The 21,357-nt window shown below is 44.6% G+C and overlaps 1 protein-coding gene across 9 annotated transcripts in view; it reads left to right on the forward strand.

The window, feature by feature from the left end:
• TEX14 (testis expressed 14, intercellular bridge forming factor) overlaps window positions 1–21,357 on the forward strand; it is a 152,911-nt gene that overhangs the window by 54,007 nt on the left and 77,547 nt on the right. For 8 of the 9 annotated variants that reach the window (XM_084803249.1, XM_084803247.1, XM_084803245.1 and 5 more), the window contains one exon: window positions 14,187–14,323. In XM_084803249.1, coding sequence (XP_084659375.1) covers window positions 14,188–14,323 — 136 coding nt within the window. In that variant the 5' untranslated portion in view covers window position 14,187. Of the gene's footprint in view, window positions 1–1,784; window positions 1,905–14,186; window positions 14,324–21,357 lie in introns of those variants that run through there. The other variant, XM_084803252.1, reaches the window with a different exon arrangement.

Consider the following 21,357-nt stretch of genomic DNA (forward strand, 5'->3'; position numbering starts at 1 on the left):
AAAATTTAAAAAAAAATGAAAATTTTGATAGTGGTACTCTAGTTCACACATAACTCTTTTATCCCTTTTGTGCAAAGTACCTTGGCGTTTCTCTTTTTTTTTTTTTCTTCCGAGACAGGGTTTCTCTCTGTAGCCTTGGCTGTCCTGAACTCACCTTGCAGACCAGGCTGGCCTTGAACTCACAGTGATTCCCTTGCCTCTGCCTTCTGAGTGCTGGAGTTAAAGGCGTGCGCCACCACGCCCAGTTCTATTATTCTTAATATGGAACACTTCACAAATTCTAATATCACCCTTGCACAGGGGCCGTACTCATCTTTTTTTTAATCATTCCAATGTCAATGTCTGTGTTCCAAAGCTAGCACTTAATATTCCACACCAGAGAAATGTTTTATGTATAAAGTGTATATATGTATATGTGACTATAGGGCATATCTGTGTATGTATATGACGGAGTACTCTCTTTGAGATAGATTACCAGCACTCAGGAGGATGGCGGAGGCAGGCGGTCCTCTGAGTTTGAGACCAGTATGGTCCACATAGTGAGTTTGAGGGCAGCCAATGCTAGTGAGACTCTGTCTCAAAAAACAAAATAAAAATAATAAAAAGATGAAATAACTAATGCTGGGAGTGGTGGTACATGTCTTTAATCCTAGATCTCAGGAGGCAGAGGTAGGCTGATCTCTTTGAGTTTGAGGCCTAGCTAATGTGCAAAGTTCCAGGACAGCTAGGGCTCTGTTACACCTAGAAACCCCGTCTCAATAAACCAAATAAATAAATAGAAATAAAATAAGTAGCAAACTGTCAACAGTAGCTCACTTGCCTGGGACATGTGAGGCCCAGAGCTCACAGAGATCCGCCTACCTCTGCCTCCAGAGTGCTGGGGTTAAAGGCGTGTTCCACTCAGATCACCCAGCTACCATACACATTTTTTAAAGCATTGTTTCCCACACATACTCTCTTTCTCTCTTTGAAACAGAACTTTTAATTTACATTATTTAATAGCCAGGTGTGGTAGTGCATGGCATGCCTTTAATCCCAGCAGAGGAATCTCTGCGAGTTTGGGGCCAGCCTGATCTACATAGTGAGCTCCAGGACTACATAGAGAGACCCTGTCTAAAAAACAAAACAAAAAGGAACAGAACAGAACTTCAAAGACAAATGAAATAATAATAATGAATAAATTACATAATTTATTTGAGTATACATTCACACACACATGGAGGTCAGAAGAGAATCTTGGGAGTACTTGGTCATCATGGGGTCCCAGGGCAGGCTTTGTATGGGGTAGAGACCCAAAGACCCTCAATCCCACTAAAGTGTGAATTGAGAATCTATATTAAGCCAGATGACTGCCCAGAGAAAAACAGTTCTCAAGACCAGTCTCAAATGCACAGCACAGGAGTTTTTAGAGACAAAGAACACAGGAAAACTACATCCAGCCCAGGTTGGGCAATTGCAAGGGGAAGCAAAGCAAGCAAGCAGTTTAACAGTGGCCAAAGCATGCAGTTAGCTGGGGAATTTCGGTCCCGAATTTCTAGTAAATTGGTAGGTACTTTCCCTTGGGACTTTCCCCAGCACAGGTAGAAAAAGGGAAGGTCAGTTTCATATTCAGTCAGAGAAGTCTCCCGCTGAAACAGGTGGAGAGACCTTTACTCTCTCACAGCTTGGTAGCAAGTGCTTTTACTTGCTGACCCATCTCACTGGCTCTGTTTCTCTCCTTGTAGTTTTAAAGGATGACCTTGAACTTCTCATCCTCCTGTCTCCACCTTCCCAGTGTTGGGATTACAGGCATATGCCCTTACAAGCCATGCTGAAAATTAGACCTACAGTTTTGTGCATACTAGGCAAGCACTCTACCACCTGAGCTACAGCCCCAGCTGTTTGGCCTATAGTTTGTAATATTGGTAGGTAAAATATATTTTAAAAAATGTTGCTGCATCGGTGTTTTAGTTTGCAAATTATCTCTCTGTCTCTTTTGTTTGTTTGCTTGTTGTTTCGAGATAGGGTTTTAATTTAATTTTATTTTTTTACGATTTAATAAGTACACAATGTTGTGTCTGCATTATGCCTGCAGGCCAGAAGAGGGCAGAAGATCTCTGTATAAATGGTTGTGAGCTACCATGTGGTTGCTGGGGATTGACGTGATGAATGAGCACAGTAGCATAAAAGCATGTTCTCCTCACACTGGAATTCTAGTTACCCTGCCATTCGTTCCAGAACTTTTGTTCTTTCAGAAACAGCATACAGTGTCTTCTCTATCTTCAAGATGTGCCTCGAACTCATGCATACCTTATAATCTCACCTCTCAGGGCTGAAGTAGTAGGATTGTTGTAAGTTTGAGGCCATCCTAGGACTGCAGAGCAAGTCTTTAAAACACACAAATAAATCAAACCTGTGAAAGTCTGTTCTCTCTACACTGTAGGTCCCTGGAGTTAAACCCTATTTTTCAGGCCTGGAAGCAGGCACCCTTACTGGTCATGAGCCATCAATCTGAGCACTTTTATGATTTATCTGGCAAAGTAAGACAGTCCACCAATAATGTGCTTTGAAGGAAAACCTTTCTGTACCCATTTTCACGTCTGTAAAGATGGGGATGATAGTAGCTACCTCATAGAGAGGCAGCAAGGATGGCAAAGTTTATTGTTACATGAGAAAGAACGATCCCTGTGGCTAATATCATTGCAGCTGTTCTTGTTACGCTTAATGTTGATTCACACCAAAAGCTATGCATCTGATTCCTGTGTTTATGGGGAAAAAAATGCAGTGTTCTAGGAGGCTGCAACAGAAAAGACACAGCAAACTACCACCTAGTAAGAGGTTCTTTAGTGTTCTCGGCTGACAGGGAGGCCGACTTCCGAGTGCCGGAAGTGAGTCATTATGGAGGCGGTGCTATGTAGATAGAGAATTCCGGAGCAAACTGGGAAAAGCTGCTGCTTCCAAATAGTTGTGATTTTTGGAAAATTCCAGGGCCACCAATGCTCCTAAGTGTTTCTGAGTGTGGAAAGTGACAGTGTATAAGGATAGAGCGCTTTTTAGTGACGGCTTAAGTTTTCACCGCGGGTAAGAAATGCTCCGTGGACCGTGCTGTTCAGGGACCGTGAGGCCTGCAGCTCATACTTACCTGGCAGGGGAGATACCATGATCACGAAGGTGGTTTTCCCAGGGCGAGGCTTATCCATTGCACTCCGGATGTGCTGACCCCTGCGATTTCCCCAAATGCGGGAAACTCGACTGCATAATTTGTGGTAGTGGGGGACTGCGTTCGCGCTCTCCCCTGATTTTTCCGTGGTCTAAAGAAAGCTTTTGCCTAGGTGCAAAACAACTCTAATTATGTGCTATACTTGTTTTCTGTATGCTGCACTGCATGTAGATCATATTTAAGGTGTCGTTAAGTGTGCACGTCTTTAATGCCTGCATTTGGGAGGCAGAGGCAGATCACTGTGAGTTCTAAGCCCGCCTAACAGGGAGACCCCTGCGTAGTCCTTGCAGTGGCTTTTGTTATTTTGTTGTATGGCAGAGACAAGATCTAAGGAAAGAGGACCGGCAGTTAATTGTAGAACAGTTGCCTAGTGTAATCAAGTTACTGGGTTCAAACAAGCACTGAAAAAAACGTAAATAGATGAGGTGTTTGTTTTTGTTTGTTTGTTCAAGACATGGTTTCTCTGTGTAACAGTCCTGGCTGTCCTCACTTCCTAGACTAGGCTGTCCTAGAACTCACAAGAGATCCACCTGCTGCCTCCTGAGTGCTGGGACTAAAGGACACCACGCCCAGGGTGTGCGTTTTGCTTGCATGTATGTAGGCACACCACATTGTATGACTGGCACCTGAGGAGTCAGAAGAGAGGATCCAATACAGTGTGTGAGCTACAGCGTGGGTTCTGGGTGTTGGAACATTCCCCCTAGTCTCCGTACCCTAGTCCATTGTATGAGGGGTTGTATTGTGCCCTCAAGCTCCTAAGTTTGATAGCATTAGTGTGGTCTTGGAAAACTGTGAAAGGGAGTATATCATGCAAGGGACATAAAGCCTAACCAGGGGGAACAGGACTAAGGGCCCAGTCAGGCTGGTGAGGAGAGGGGTTGCCATGGAGACCAGTTGAAAAGACTCCAACCAGTTTAATCATTGATCTTGTCTGGTTCCCTCTGCAAGAGATTCTCCTTCATTCTGGAGAGGTCCCTAACAACCACTGATTGGTTAGTATAGAAATAATAATTTCTTAAGAGCCATATCTTATCTTTTTGTTTAGCACAAAGCAGGTTATGTGTCCTATCATATTGTAGAACTATTTTAGTTAAGTCTGGGCTCATTTTTGGTATGTCAGTTGGCATTATAGATAGCCATTTGTCCCTTATGCCAGGGAGCTTTTTGACTTAGCATTTCAGCTGTTTGGTGAGACAATGGATGAAGTATTCTGTAATTGCTTCCAGCTGACATTAGGGATTTGTTGTGGGGCTGGGGCGGGAAGGCTGCTCAAAGGCTGGGCAATGGGGCACTTATCAGAAGCATGTGATTAGCCAATCCTGCTGAAAGACAGGGTGCAATCACATTGCTGGACTGGTTTACATCAGCTTTCAGGAAGTCCAGAGCTCAGCGTTTTGCAGGCCACGGGTGATCCCTGGATGGAGTCTGTCAGCCTAGTGAAAATCTGCTGAGACATACAGACTAGGGATAGAATTAAAATTTCCCAGTAGTGCCAGGTGTGGTGGCACAAGCCTTTAATCCTAGAACTCGGGAGGCAGATGCAGGCAGATCGCTGTGAGTTCAAGGCCAGCCTGGTCTACAAAAGGAGTCCAGGGCAGCCAAGGCTTCACAGAGAAACCCTGTCTCGAAAAAACAAAACAACAACAAAAATTCCCAGTAGTTGGTGAAAAAAATCCCAAGATTTTCCACTGGGCTAAATGTAAACAGTTTTTTGAAAGATTTATTTATTTATACAGTATTCTGCCTGCATGTGTGCCTGCATGCCAGAAGAAGGCAGCAGATCTCAGTATAGATGGTCGTGAGCCACCATGTGGTTACTGGAGATTGAACTCAGGACCTTTAGAAGAAGAGCCAGAGCTCTTAACCTCTGAGCCATCTTCCCAGCCCCCAAATTTAAACATTTTTTTTAAAGCTAGGTGCTGGGATTAAAGGCGTGGCCACCACGCCTGGCACTTTATTCATTTATTTATATTTCTTTGGAGACAGGGTTTCTCTGTTACACAGAACCTTGGCTGTCCTGGATTCTCTTTGTAGACCAGGCTAGCCTTGAACTCAGAGATCTGTCTACCTCTGACTCCGAGAGTGCTGAGGTCACAATTGTGCATCACCACACCCTGACTAATAAACCTTTTTGAAAAGACAGAACAGTAATTATATAAAATATCCCAATTGCTGGGATCAGTGGCACATGCCTGTAATCCCAGCACTCAGGAGGCGAGGCAGGTGGATGTCTGTGAGTTCTAGGCCTGCCTGGTCTACAAATCAAGTCCAGTACAGCCAGGGCTACACAGAGAAACCCTGTCTGAAAAAGCCAAAAACAAACAAACAAAACAAAACAAAACATGTCTTTGGAGTCTTGTTTCTTTTGTTGGTTCATGCCATTTGTTGCTGCCCAGCATGCCTCCGACCCTGAGTTCTGAGTTATAAGTTTATATTGTAGATATTAAATATTTTTAATCATACCCAATAATTTATAAGCCAATCTATAACTAAGATATACAGAGCATAGTAAATTCATACATTTAAGATGAGTCAGAAACAAATATATATATATGACAGACAGAACTTGCTTTATTTACTCTGGCTGTAATTTCAAGGGAGAAACACCTTGCTACGTGCTGAATCCAGCTCTCATGCCCACAGAGGATTTGTAGCAGGACTAGCCATCAGCTTCCTTACTGGAGAAGCTGAGAAGCAGCTAGTGCCCTTTTAAGAGCAGCTTATACAGATCAGACAGCCCCCTGCTTGCTATCAGCTTGATCCAGGTGAGGGAGGGGGTGGGGAGGGGCTCTTCAGCAGTGCTGGGCTCTTACCCTACAGGGGCAGGGTTCCAAGAGCAGTGCCAGTTTATCAGTTTTTGCTGTTCCAGTTCAGCTGCTTTTTTCCTGAAAAAATCCCAGAAATTAGTTAAAACTAAGTCACAGGGTGAACGGCCAGCAGATGAAGTTTGGCCTTTTCCTTCAAATACGAAACAGAGCAACAATCAAGCAACTAAACAAAACTACAGACAGACTGACAGACCTGGACGGACTGGTGTGCTAAGGACGGGGAAGAGAACCAGATGTCCGATCAGTGGGACTCCAGATGTTCCACCAAAGGGACTCAGATGTCCCACCATCAGGACCCAGAACCAGAACTAGGTGTTCCCCCAGTGGGAACCAGAGAGGAATCAGGACGTCGCCCAATGTGTTCTGACCCTAGGAGCAACGCTGCATTCGTTTCCTTCTTTGTTGGGTCACAGGCAGGCGCCAGTAAGAAAGCAGCCCTTCCTCCAGAGGGTTTGGACTTCAGAGTGAAGTCTCCTGAACGTGGATGATTACAAACGAGGACCTGAGTTGAGGGACTGGATTCCTGGACAGTGCACCAAGTGTTGCGGGGTCCACTTAAACCCAGCATTACTTAAACATCAGGTCAATACAGATGGCAAAAATCAGGGCCTCAAAACAGACACGGGAGCTGAACTGGGACCTTGAAGGGAAGTTGTCCAGCATATTTACAGGATAAAACCATAAAGAGAGGAGGATCGGGGTGGGCTGCAGCATTGCCCAGTCCTACTTGACATAAGGGGTTGAACAAGGGAGTTTCCATCAGTCAGTTGTCCTTGAGATGTCTGGACTCTGACAACTGTGTCATTATAAGTTGTCCCTGAGATGCCTGCTCTCAGACAAGTGTCTCCTTACAACAGAAGCTGTTCAGCTGTTGGGAAGTCACCAGCTCCCCTGGTGCCTGGGACCTTGAACCTCATTTCTCCCTATGATTAAATGGAGTCTGAAAATGAAATGGTGGTACTTAGAATAAGTTTCTTTTGCTTGGTTCCAACACCTGGAATTGAACCCTGGTCTTCTACAAGACCAACAGGTGCTCTTAGCCACTAAGCCATCTCTTCAGCCCCACGCTCTCTAACTTGTGCTGTATTATAATGAAGCTGTGTGGAAGGACTGTACAGCTGTGGTTCAGACATTGGGACGGTAGAAGCAGAGGCTCATGCATTCCTAGTCATCCTCATCCACATAGCAAGTTCTAGACCTGATTGAGTGGGGTCATCTCTCAGCACAGTGAGTATAATATAGACTTAAGTGTGTATAACATACAGTTGTATTTCCACAAATTTAGGGTTCAGTGGGTGACCCTGATACATTCATATTACTACCTGTTGTTTCCCATGTGGACCAGTTACATCTTATTTTACCCAGATCTAGTTTGCCTTTTGCAGATTCTCAGACAGCATGGTCATTTCTAGTGTGTAACACATGGATTGACCTCACTGTCCAAATACTTAAAAAAAAAAAAAGTGCTGCGGAGTAGTGGTACAGGCTTTTAATCCCAGCACTCAGAAGACACAGGCAGGTGGATCTCTGTGAGTTCAAGGCCGGCCTGGTATACAAGTCCAGTCCAGGACAGTCGAGGATACACAGAGAAACCCTGTCTGGAAAAAAAAAATGAGTCCAAGAGAAGACTCCTGCCTCTGAAAAGCCTCTTGGTGCCCATGCTCAGGGATACGGCATTTTTCTTTTCTTCCTGAGGCAGGGTTTCTCTGTGTGTAGTCCTGGTGTCCTTGAACTCAGAGGCCCACCTGCCTCTGCCTCCATGAGTGCTGGGATGACAGGCGTGCGCTAATGCGCCCAGCTGGATACAGAGTTTTTAAAGACACACCAGGATCACGTCAGTGCTCAGGGGAGGTGGGTTGTATTAGTGAGGGACTTGCATGCTTGGTAAGATGTGCTTTCTTTGCAAGGCTTGGTGGCTCCAATCCAGGAAGCTGCCAAGGTGGAGGTGAAGGCTAAGAAATGACCAGACAGACATCAGATGAAGTGAGGACAGGCTGCATTACCTCAGTCTTTTCATCACTGTGTAGCTAGTACTTTATCCACAGAGAGAGGACCATTCTAGTTCTTACCTGAAAGTTGTGAGGACTAACCTGAGGGCGGGGGCTGTATTTGTGTTATTCCCTTGACATTTTCAGTGTTGAAAACAGGTTACTTGGCCTGGAGAGATAGATGACTCAGAGGTTAAAGGCAATGACCGCACCCCCATAGGTCCTGAGTTCAATTCCCAGTAACTACATGATGGCTCACAACCATCTATAATGTGATGTGATGCCCTCTTCTGGTCTGCAGGTGTACATGCAGGCAGAGCACTACATACATGAATAAATAAATCTTAAAAAGAAAGAAAAGAAAAACAGGTTACTGTTGACAAGGCCCTCTGAAGTTTTAGGAGTATTATTTATTCCTTTTCAGTTTGTCTTGAGAGCATTTAATAGGCCAGGATTTTTGTTTGTTTCTTTCTTTCTTTTTTTTTTTTTTTTTGGTAAACCTTTGCAAACTAGCTCGGGTTGCCCCTTGGGGAAATAATATTCTTTTGGTCTCCAAGGGCACTTCAGGATTACAAACTGCCCCATCTACTTTTATAAAGATAAACTTTTGTGAGCAGTCCATGCGGGTGCTGGGAACCAATCTCAGACTTTCTGTCAAGTGTAGAGCAAAACCAGTCCCACATTACTTAGCACATTACACTGTTTCATACTTTGTAAGCACAAGAGTCGATTTTTGCAGTGGGGCAGCAGCCAGGGGTGGTGGCACACGCCTTAAATTCCAGAACTCAGGAGGCAGAGGCAGGCAGATCGCTGTGAGTTCAAGGCCAGCCTGGTCTACAAAGGGAGTCCAGGACAGCCAAGGCTACACAGAGAAACCTCGTCTCAAAAACCAAAAAGTAAGTAAACAAAGAAGTAAATCCAGGCAGCATTTTACAAGTACTCAGTCCTCACAGAATTTTGTGCTTGACAAATTTCTTTTCAGTTTTGGGAAGAGAAACGCCAATGTTTAAATGCAGTAGCGATCTTTGTTACCTTATTCAGAGTAGTCCCTGGACAGGTCATAACAAATCAAAGCCGAATCCTTTGTTAATATCAAATGAAAGAAAAACATAAAAAGTAAAACCTCTTCAGGGCTGATAGTAGCGAAGAATGAGTGATTTAAGAGTTAACGCATCGGGAAGAGAAATGCTAAGGAAAAAAAACTCGAGACGTCACTACAAGGGGTGGGACTATGCAAATATGCCAAACGAATCCTATTCTACTACTTTTTTTTTTCGTATGGGGGTATTTTCAGCAAGTATATGAAAGTTTGTATCTTCGTCTGTGTAAATAAAAAACTGTGTAGTCCCACCCAGAGTAATTCCAAAAGGACTTGTAATATAATTGACCGTAACTGTAAAATGCGTCGCTGGTCAGGGTGAGGTAGTGGTGCGGCTGCGGCAACTCATACTTACCTGGCAGGGGAGATACCATGATCACGAAGGTGGTTTTCCCAGGGCGAGGCTTATCCATTGCACTCCGGATGTGCTGACCCCTGCGATTTCCCCAAATGCGGGAAACTCGACTGCATAATTTGTGGTAGTGGGGGACTGCGTTCGCGCTCTCCCCTGATTTTCCATGGTCTAAAGGAAGGTTTTATTAAGCCAGGAAGACAATTTCAATGTGTGAGTCCGAGGTTTAAGGTCTCGGATTGGTCTCCCCCCCGCCAAAAAGAGTATTTCAGTAAATACACCAAGTTTGCCCCCTTAATTTATAATGAAAGGAGGCCAGATCTCTTCTTTCTGGTTATATGGGATATATAGGGAAGTGGGAAAAGAAGTGGCCTCTTGCTGTAGAAGCTGCAGTTTTTATGTTTAAGAGCAATGGTTTTTTTGCTTGCTTGTTTAGGAAGGTGGTGAAGTTGATGCACTAGGACCACCTGCTGATTTTTTCTTCCTCAACCTCTTGAATATTACAATTACAGCATAAAGCTGGGTATGGTGGTCCAGTTTTTGGGACACAGAGGCAGGTGGATCTCTATGATTTCGAGGTTAGCCTGCTCTACAGAGTGAGTCCAAGGACAGTCAAAGCTACACAGAGAAACCTTGTCTCAAAAAACAAAACAAAAGCAAACAAAGAATTACAGCATAAACTGCAACACTTTGCTGTTGGGGGCTAGGGAGGAGCTGTACAGTTTCTTGTAGCTCAGGCTGGTATTGAGCATGTTGTGTAGTTGGTGACCCTCCTGCCTCCAAGCTTGTGACCTTGAGCTCCTGCTCCTACCTCTGCCTCCCAAGTGATAGAAACACAGGAGTGCAACACTACACCAGTTTGTTTTTGAGACAGGGTGTCATATAACCCAGGTTTGCCTAAGCCTGTATATGTAGCCCAGGTTGGCATCAGCATTTATTTATTTATTTATTTATTTATGCATGTATTTATGCATTTATGTTTTGCTGCATGCGTGTCTGTGTGAGGATGCCAGATCCTCTGGAACTGGAGTTACAGACAGCTGTGATCTGCCATATGGGTGCTGGGAATTGAACCTGGGTCTTCTGGGAGAGCAGTCAGTGCTCTTAACCACTGAGCCATCTCTCCAGCGTGGCATCAGCATTCTTGGAATTTTTGTGTTTTTTGGGTTGTTTTGTTTTGTTCTGTTCTGTTTTGTTTCAAGACAAGGTTTCTCTATGTTGCCTTAGCTATCCTAGACTCTGTAGACCAGGCTGGCCTTGAACTCGAAGCTTGCCTTTGTCTCTCAAGTGCTGGGATTAAAGGCATGTGCTACCACGCCTGGCCCTGACATCAACATTCTTTTTTTTTTTTTTTTTTTTTTTTTTTTTTAATAAAGGAGACTTTTTTTTCTTAATTTATGTGCATTGGTGTGAGAGTGCCAGATCTTGGAGCTACAGACAGCTGTGATCTGCCATGCGGGTGCTGGGAATTGAACCTGGGTCTTCTGGAAGAGCAGTCAGTACTCTTAACCACTGAGCCATTTCTCCAGCCTGGCATCAGCATTCTTGGCTTTTGTTTTGTTCTGTTCTGTTTTGTTTCAAGACAAGGTTTCTCTATGTTGCCTTAGCTATCCTAGACTCTGTAGACCAGGCTGGCCTTGAACTCGAAGCTTGCCTTTGTCTCTCAAGTGCTGGGATTAAAGGCATGTGCCACCACGCCTGGCCCTGACATCAACATTCTTTTTTTTTTTAATGAAGGAGACTTTTTTTTTTCAAATTTATGTGCATTGGTGTGAGAGTGCCAGATCTTGGAGCTACAGACAGCTGTGAGCTGCCATGTGGGTGCTAGGTGTCGAACCCGGGTCCTCTGGAAGAGCAGACGGTGCTCTTAACCACTGAGCCAACTCTCCAGCCCCGGCATCAACATTCTTAATGCTGTTCCTACCTCATCTTCCCAAATGCTGGGATTATTACATGTGTAAATTGCCATACCCAGTAGAAGTTTATTTCTCAGAGTTCTGGGAGCTAAGCGTCTAGAGGAGCTGCATCTAGTTGGAGGCTTTCTTGCTGCTGCCTTATTCCATGAAAGAAGGAAGACGAGGAAGGGGGACAGAGAGAAGTGGGGTTCTGACCGTTATTTCTAACTACACATGCCACTCTCTTGGTAACAAACCTCTTTGGGGGTGGGGATGCACTTAATCTATTCTAAGTGGTGCCCCTTGACCCAAACACCTCTGTTTTGGAGATGTGGTTTTCAAAAACTGAGACTTCATTTCACCACCAAGGGACTGCATGCAAACATGTCTCCTATGGGGCCGTTCTTCCTCAAACCTCCACATGTTCTCATGCACTCAGTAGCTGCAGAGACCTGACTGGGTGCCAGACACAGTTCCAAGTGTTAGCACCTATTAGCTCATTTAAACCTCCCAGCAACTTCTGCTTATTGTTATCCTCCTTGACAGATGAAGATGTTGAGTATTTTCATCAGTGTTGAATCCTTTCTCTAAGACTTTAATATGGAGAAATGGGTGTCTTTTAGTTTGACAGAGACTTTCCCTCTTTCCCAAGTGGGCCTTTACCTCTGGGGTTAGGGTGCCATAAGCTCTTAGCCACACAAAACAGAATCAGTGGCACCTAGGCTCTTAGGTTGTGAATTTGAAGAATGAAATTCATGGACAATAGAAGAACGGAATTAGGAAAAAAATTGCTGTAGACTCATAGGGGGATCTTGAGGGAAAGTATGCAGAGCTCCTGTGAAGCAGGGTCTCCAAATAGGACAGCGCTGACCTTGGAACATAAGGGCTTTTTAAAGGACTCAGGGCAGAAACTAGGGTGAGCAATGGGAGAGCAGGGCTCAGTGGAGTTGGCTCAGCTGTGAAATGTCCAGCTGTCTCTTCTGTTTCTGGCCTGCCTTCATGTACGAGTTCCAAGAAGGGTATTCACTTAGGGAGAGAGAGATCAAGAGAAAGCAGACCTCCCTTGTGGTGTGTTTACTTAAGACATTTTGGCTTAACCGTTTCTGGAATTAGGCAAGGACAGAACCGGCCACAAGGCCAGTGCTTTTAGCCAAGGAGAAACTTAGCTTTAGGGATTCTCTGCTCTAAAACTACCTGGCAACTTCCTCTCCTGCTCTTATCAGTTATACAGGGAGTTGACCAAGCCAGGACTAGAATTTGAGAACAAACCATGAACATAACACACTGTTTATATTATTTACACAGCAACGTAACAGTTCCTTTTGTATTTTAACCTTTCAGAATTTATATTCTTCTAATTATTTTTCTCATTTTATAGATAGATGGATGGACGGATGGATGGATGGATGGATGGACGGACGGATGGATGGATGAGATGATCATATGTAGCCCAGATTGGCCTCAAATGTGCTGAGTTTCTGATTCTTCTGCCTCCATTCCCAAGAGCTAGGATTATAGGCATACACCACCATCCCTATCTGTTGTGTGATACTGTTCCTGGGAGACGTGAGCAGATGTCTAATCACACTATATAGAGACCTGATGAAAGGCTAGAGCAATGACACCACCAAAGTCTAACTTGATGGACCATTGAGGAACATAGATGACTCAGACGGCTGCACCAGAAAAGTCCACCCCTTTATGTCTGATCCTCATAAAAGCAGGAACCCTGGCACTCTCTCTACAACTTGAATGCAGCTGGGCAGGTGGGAGAGTCTCCTCTGTATTAGCTCTTGCTGCTTATGTAACCTTGGGAAGGGGTTAGACTCCCGGCGACTTTAACTCATCGGTGGTTAGACTCTGGTAGTGTCATTACCCTCTTTTATTAGTTCTCTATAGAGTGTGAGAAGACATTCGCTTTATATATTTGGTGAGTTTCCTGAAATTTTTAAGTTGTTTACTTTCTGAGTCTTTTTGCTTGTTTGTTTTTTGAGACAGGGTTTCTCTGTGTAATAGCCCTGGCTGTCCTGGAACTCTTCTTTGTAGATCAGGCTGGCCTCAAACTCAGAGATCTGCCTGCCTCTGCCTTCTAGGGTGCTGGCATGAACTTTTGAAACCTCAATGCCCACACCCAGTGACACATGAACTTCCTCCAACAAGAGCACACGTTCTGATCTTTTAAAACAGTTCCATTCTCAAGTGATTACGTATGAGCCTATAGGAGAGCATTTTTATTCAAACAACCATAGAAGTATAAGAAAAAAAAATCTCAAAAAAAAAAAAAAGAAAAAGAAAAAAAAAATCTCGGGTATGGTGGAACACGCCTTTAATCCCAGCACTTGAGAGGCAGAGGCAGGTGGATCTCTGTGAGTTCGAGCCAGCCTGGTCTTCAGAGTAAGTCCACAACAGCCAGGGCTACACCGAGAAAGCCTGCCTCGGAAAACAGAACAAACAAACAAATGAACAAACGAACACAACCCCCAGGAGCTCATGCAGGGAGGAGTCTGAGGGCATTTCTTGTAGTTGAGAGTAGGATGGGAGAGGGGATGGCCTCACCAGACTTAGAAATAAACTGTGTTTTGAAACAGCAGGGAAGGAATTTAATCCAGTCACCTGTTTTTACAACCTTAGAGTTCCTGGGTGTGTGGTGGGGGTTGCCTGCTTTCAGAGAAGTCCATGGATGGCAGATTTCCAAAAGCCTTGGGTTTGTTTTAGGGTTGTGGTTTTGAGGGGATCTTTCTTCAGGAGAGAGGAAAGAGAAAGATCTTCTTTGCGTTTGTGAAGTAGTATTAGAACAATGTGTTGTTTGTTCCCTTTTGAAACAGAATGTCTCGGGCTGTTCATTTTCCAATGCCTTGTCCAGTGCAGCTTGGAACCTTAACAGACGACTCCTTGGAAGCTCAGCTTCATGAGTATGCCAAACAAGGGAACCATGTGAAAGTGAAGAAACTCCTTAAGAAAGGTGCGTATAGTGTTAAGACAGCAGACGCAACATCACCCTTATTTCTGCACATTGTTTGGTAAAGACAGTGCCAAGGCTGGGTTTGTGACCTGCCTGTGGTGGGTGCTGGGATCCAGGCCTCTGATAGAGCAGTGAGCACGCTTACCATCTCCTCTGCCCCTGCAGCATTTATGGAGACGGTTCTCACTCTGTTTCCCTGACTGGTATGGAACTTGCTGTGTAGCCTAGTCTGTCCTCATACTTACAGCGAACCCTGTCTCAGAGTCGTGAGTGTTAGAAGCATGACCCAACATGCCTAGCAGGGTAAATCTTAGAACATGCTAGAGAGACTTTTCAGATCCATGTGCTTGTTGGGAGCATCTACTCAAAAGAAGATCAAGGTGGGCTGGAGAGACAGCTCAGCGGTTAAGAGCACCGAGTGCTCTCCTAGAGGTCCTGAGTTCAATTCCCAGGAACCACATGGTGGCTGACAACCATCTATAATGAGATCTGATGCCCCCTTCTGGCCTGCAGGTGCACATGCAGGCAGAGCACTGTATACATAATAATAAATAAATAATATTCAAATAATTAAAAATACAAAAGAGGACAACCAAGGTATAGCATGTGTACTGAGGGAGCCTCTCAAAAGGTGGAAAGTAAGATGGTCATGGTGGTGCAGACCTTTAATCCCAGCAGTTGAAAGGCAGAGAAAAAAAAAAGGCAGAGGGATCTCTCTGTGAAGCCAGCTTGCTCTACAGAGGGAGTTTTAGGTGCGCAAGAGTGGCATGGTGAAAAACGAAAAGCATACAGAACAAAAAGGAAGAACAGAGAATGGAAAAGTTAAGTATTTAAGGGCCATGACCAGAGAGACCAGGGTTTGTATGGCAGCAAGTCTTCAAGTATAAACTACATAGGAGGAGACAAAGGTATGGTGAACATTTTCATGGGACACTGTCAACATCTGCACATGAACCAGAGGAAGGTTTTGCTGTTGTGAAAAGATGGGTTACTAAGCCAGGCATGGTGGTGCATGCCTTTAATCCCAGCATTTGGGAGGCAGAGGCAGGCAGATGGATGTGAGTTTGAAGCCAGCTTGGTGTACAAAGTGAGTCCCAGACAGCCAAGGCTACAGAAACCCTGTCTTGGAAAAACAACAACTACAACAACAACAACAACAACAAAAAGAGTTACTAATATCTATTATTAAACCATATAACTATTATCGTGGTTATTATTAACCTGCTACCATGTCAATAAAAGACACAGATACCTGATAGAATTTTAAATATGTATTAATTTATTATTATGTATAATGTTCTGCCTGCATGTACACCTGCTGGCCAGAAGAGGGCATCAGATCTCATTACAGATGGTTGTGAGCCACCATGTGATTGCTGGGGTTTGAAGTCAGGACCATTTGGAAGAGCAGTCAATGCTTTTAACCACTGAGCCATCTCTCCAGCCCCCGATAGAATTTTAAATTAGCCTTATTTCGCTGGGGGCTGGGCAGACGTTACCCACTAAGCTGCTCCGTTACCTCCCACCCTTGCATGCTGTGACATTAGCTTTCATCATTCCTATCTGGGCATTTCCCACCTAATATTCCCATGAATACTTGCACGTGCTTTCCATCTGGGCTGTTTTCTCCATGCTAAAGGAGAGTAAATTCTTCCGGGACACATGATTCCTTTCATGCTATTCCACTTTCTTTCTTTCTTTCTTTTTTAAGATTTATTTATGTATACAGTGTTTTGTCTACATGAACATTTGTGCACCAAAAGAGGGCACCAGATCTCATAGATGGTTGTGAGCCACCATGTGGTTGCTGGGAATTGAACTCAGCACCTCTGGAAGAGCAGCCGATGCCCTTAACCTCTGAGCCATCTCTCTAGCCCCATCCCCTTTTAAAAAAAGGGGGATTTATTTATTATGCATACAGTGTTTTTCCTACATGTATGCCTTCAGGCCAGGAGAGGGCACCAGATCTTATTATAGATGGATGTGAGCCACCATGTGGTTGCTGAGAATTGAACTCAGGACCATTGGAAGAGACACCAGTGCTCTTAACCTCTGAGCCATCTCTCCAGCCCCAGTACCACTTCCTTCTGCTCCTGTCTCTCCTTTCCTGGACCCATGTAGGCTCCCCACCCTCTAGCCTTGGCCACTCCTACCTCATTGTTGCCCCGCCCAGGTGTATAGGCATTTTATTGTCAAACAGATTATTTGCAGGCAAAGTTATGCAGCAACATTTGGATTTTGTGATAGTCCGCTCGAAAGACAGGAAGCAGACCTTGGGGAGCAAAATAATTACTAATCAAATACAAAGCACTAGACCTTTCTCTTTCCCCAGGAGCCACAGTGCTTCTTTTTAAATTTTATTTTATTTTATTAGTTTGTTTATATTACATCTCAATGGTTATCCCATCCCTTGTATCCTCCCATTCCTCCCTTCCTCCCATTTCCCCTTACTCCCCTCCCCTATGACTGTGACTGAGGGGGATCTCCTCCCCCTGTTTATGCCACAGTGGTTCTTGACATGGGCACATCCATGTCAACAGCACACGTTCATTCAGGACTTCATTCACGCAGAGCTTTCCTCACTTACTTAGAGCTGTCCGTACTCCCCAGCAGTAAGACATTGCTTTTGTACCAATCAGAAATAGAAACCAATGTTTTCCCACTATTGCCTGAGAGATGAATAGGGACAATGCATCATCTGTAAGAAAGGGAAATAGCTCTTCTACTGGTAAAATGATAAACTGGGATGACAGGTTAAAATACTGATCAGCAGGTGTGTATCCAGTAATGGTGCTAGTTATTATCATGTGGCCGGAGGATTGTTTGTCTTTTTCTCTTTTTTCTTTCAGGGTAGAGAAATGTGGTGTCTCTAAACGTTGATTTGTGGGTGTTTGATCTTTTCAGACAAGATTTCATGTAGCTGCAGCTGGCCTCAAAATTCTAAGACAGCCTTCAACTTCTTGATCTCTTTCCTTCACCTTTCAAGTGTTAGGAGTGAGCCACCATGCCATTCCCGCACAGAATTTATGAAATAGTGTGCAGCCCTTGAATTGCCATTTCCCTTACGTGCTTCTTCACGAAAGGCTCTGGCTTGGGCCAGAAGTCCAAACTCCCCCAGCGTTTCTGGCCCTGGGGCGGCAGCATAGGGCTGAGGCAGGGGCGGCTCGCACCGTGAGGGAAGGCGCGGTCGCCCCCACCCGGCCGCTGGTGGCCTCGAGTGACAGGCGACCGGACGCAGGCGGAAGCGGGCGGGACGGGCGGGCCCTGGCAGCGGATTGGCTGTTCAGCGGCCGTATGCTAATCGCGGGGCCTGTCTGCCTGGTGTTGGGAAACTGTAGCGACTCCAAAGGAATGCCCCTTGGGCTGGTTAGCGAGTGGGCTCGCGAGGGACCACGGCCCGGTGCGCGCCGACGTGGTGTGCAGTAGCCGCGGCGGGACGGCGATCGCGGAGGCGGCGTCGGAAGTGGCCGTGAGGAAGATGTGGTGTCGCTTGGTGGAGAGCGGCTGGCGCGGGGCAGTGGGGTTAAGACTATACTTTCAGGGATCATTTCTATAGTTTGTTACTAGAGAAGTTTCTCTGACTGTGTAGAGCACCCGAGACCACGAGGACGAGACGTAGCGTTCCCTCCTGAGCGTGAAGCCGGCTCTAGGTGCTGCTTTCTGCAGCTGCCTCCTGCCATTGATGATCGTTCTTCTCTCCCTCGGGAGAGTGAGAGGGAGGGAACGCAGTCTGAGTGGACTTCGGTTTAATTAATACGGTGACTAAAATCAGAGCTCTAGGTCTGCTTGTTTAAGCTTATTTCACGATTTGTTGCAGGATTTTCTCTTAGTAATTTCACTCTCTTATATCTACTGTAAAGATAAAGGCAGCAGCAGGCTTATGTTCCAGCTGTCTGCCTTTGAAGCTTTTTGTCTTTCAGTTTGTAACGTTTGCTTTGCAGCATTTTGAGCTGGACAGAAAGGGCAGCAAGTCATACAAAGCATACATAGCAAAGATACAGACCGTTTATGGGATTCTGTGCCTAGCCAAATTCCTGCCTCTTTGAATAAATAGGTTTTTATTGGATTAATATTTTAAGTAAATTACTTGGAAAGCTGATAGTTCACTGACCCATTGGCAGTTTGCACAAATAAGTGCTGTACTAAGCATGTTCTGGATAAAAGATTAATAGGTCCAAGCCCCTTAACAATTTTGGTAAAAAATTACATGTAAATTGTTCCCCTTATATATTTGAGAGTACAAAGGGTGTTTTAATATTCATTCTCTGTGTAGGAACAGGCCATTCTTGGCATGAATAGATCCGTGTGCTCAGACTATTGTATATACATCTGACAAGGCCTTGCCTACTTCTTTTCATTAGCTGATGTTTGCAAATTAATTGTTTGCATTATGACATTGCTATACACATAAACTAGGGTTTGAGATTTGGCACAAAGCCGTGACATACCTGAACCCAAGTATGATGGTTCTCGACTGTAATCATAGCATTTGCAAAGTAGAAGCTGAAGGTTCAGGAGTTCAAAGTCATCCTCACCTACACAGTGAATTCCAGGCCGGCTAACCTTTAAAAAAAATTACCATAAGCTGGTTGGCGATGCATCTCTGCAGTAGAGCACTTGCTTATCTATCATGGAGAAGAGTGCTGGGTTCAAAGCCTCAGCACTTAAAACAAAAACAACTTTACTGAAAGGCATTTTAAAGTCCCAGCATTAAAGAAGCTGAGGAGAGAGGGTCACTTGAATCCTAGAGTTCAGGACCAGCCTAGGCTATGTAATAAATTATATTTAACCATACATTTAAAAAAAATGCTGGCCTGGTGGTCTCCTTGTTATCTCAGCATTGGGAGGTTGAAGCAGGAAAATCAGAAGTTGGAGGCCAACTACATGCTCAGACCCTGTCTCTGAATAAATAGTGGATTCATCTCATCATAGGCGTTTGCCTGGCATTCTCAAGAGTCTTTGCTCTCCATCACCAAGTAGTGTAGTGTCCAGGGCCTGGAAGGAGGATCAGCAATTGAAGCCAGCCAGGCCTATCCCTGAGACCCTGTATCAAATCGTGCAGTGACTTATGTTAAGTTAAAAAACAAAAGCGAGGGGGCTGGAGAGATGGCTCAGTGGTTAAGAGCACTGTCTGCTCTTCCAGAGGATCTGGGTTCAATCCCCAGCAACCACATGGCAGCTCACAACTGGCTGTAACTCCAATTCCAAGGGATCTGACAGCTACATCTAATGCACATAACATAAAACTAAACAATAGTTTAGAAAAACAACAAAAGTGATATGGCCTAATAGTTTAAAACCCTGAGTATGGTGCCAGCCAGATGGTTCCGTATGAGTAAAGGTACTGTGTGCCAAGCTTGGCAACCAGAGTTCATTCCCTGGGTCTCAAGTAGGAAGAAGAATGAACTCCTGGGGCTGGAGATATGGGTCAGAGTTTAGGAGCACTGGCTGCTCTTCCAAAGGTCCTTAGTTCAATTCCCAGCTAGGACATGGTGGATGCCCTCCTCAGGCTTGCAGGTATATATGCAGGCAGAGCACTGTATACATAATAAAAATAAGTTAATTTAATAAAAAAAATCCGGTGCGGTGGCGCACGCCTTTAATTCTTGCAGTCAGGAGGCAGAGGCAGGCAGATCACTGTGAGTTTGAGACCAGCCTGGTCTACAGAGTGAGTGCAGGACAGCCAAGGCTACACAGCGAAACTCTGCCTCAAAACAAAACAAAACAAACAAACAAAAAACCCAAAACAACACAAAAATAAAAACCAAAGATTTAACTCCTGGAAGTTGTCTCCTGACTGCCACACTTACACAGCGGCATGTGGAATTTTTGCTCTTTTTTCCTTCTTTTTTCTCCTTGACAAACCTCTAAGCTAACATTATACTAAATGGGAAAAGTCTGGAGGCATCTCCTCTTAAGACTGATATACAGCCAGGCATGGTAGCACACACCTTTAATTCCAGCACTTGGGAGGCAGAGGCAGGTTGATCTCTGAGTTCCAGGGCAGCCTGGTCTGCAGAAAACCAAAAGAAAAAACAAGACAAAAACATAAGCAAGACTGAGTGTACTATATCTACTTTTTTTGTTTGTTCATTTTCCAAGAGAGGGTTTCTCTGTGTAGCCTTGGTTTTTGTATGTTGTTGTTAATTTACCAGTATTGGCCTAATAATTGCCTCACATTGGGCGAGACTTGTTAAATTACCAATATGCCCTAGTAATGTTTATTATCAGGCCTATCCTGATTATTATGGCAGTATATTCTAACCCACTAGCAATCAAACAAGACACAGACACCTGTTATATATTAAAATAGCCTTAGTTAACCTGGGGCACGGCAGATATTAATCCTCTAAACTACTTCCCATAGTCGGGCAGGTATGGGATATCTGTCTCAATTCCATAGTGTCTAATTCTAATAATTTCTATAAAGCTAACTCCCATCCATAATTTCATATACTTACTAATTATCATCATCTGGGCCAAGTCTCCATGCACGCCTGCCATGTGTTTCTCCTTCAACTAACTCATGGTGGCTTCTCCTCTCTTCTTCTCCAGTCTCTCTTCTTCCTAAGATTCTCCCTCTCTTCCCAAGCCTGGGAACCTTAACCACACCTATCCCATTTGCCCTTGTCCTGCCCAGGCATGAAAGCCGTTTATTAATTGGCATGAAAATACATGGTGTACTATGGACAAAATACGTGGACTCACTTGTGGTCCAGGCTGGCTTCGAACTCATGGAAATCTGGCTGCCTCTGCCTGAGTGCTGGGATTACAGGCACCGCAGTGCCTGGCTACAATTTCTGTTCTTGAGGCAAATTTGGACATACTCAAAAAGCCTGTACCAAAATGAAAGTGCTACAAGTATGGTAACTCTGGTCACATAACCATCTCTTGCGGTAGGACAGTTATTACTGCTTCCATGAGTCAGGGCATCTTGCATAGGAATGCATGCTACAGCCTAATTATTTTCCTTTGTCTCCTTTTTCTGATTGAGGATTGTATAATTTTCTTTGAATCCTCTTCACTGGGCAAAG

The sequence above is a fragment of the Acomys minous genome, assembly GCF_964271855.1.
Source record: "Acomys minous genome assembly, chromosome: 12".
NCBI lineage: Eukaryota > Metazoa > Chordata > Mammalia > Rodentia > Muridae > Acomys > Acomys minous.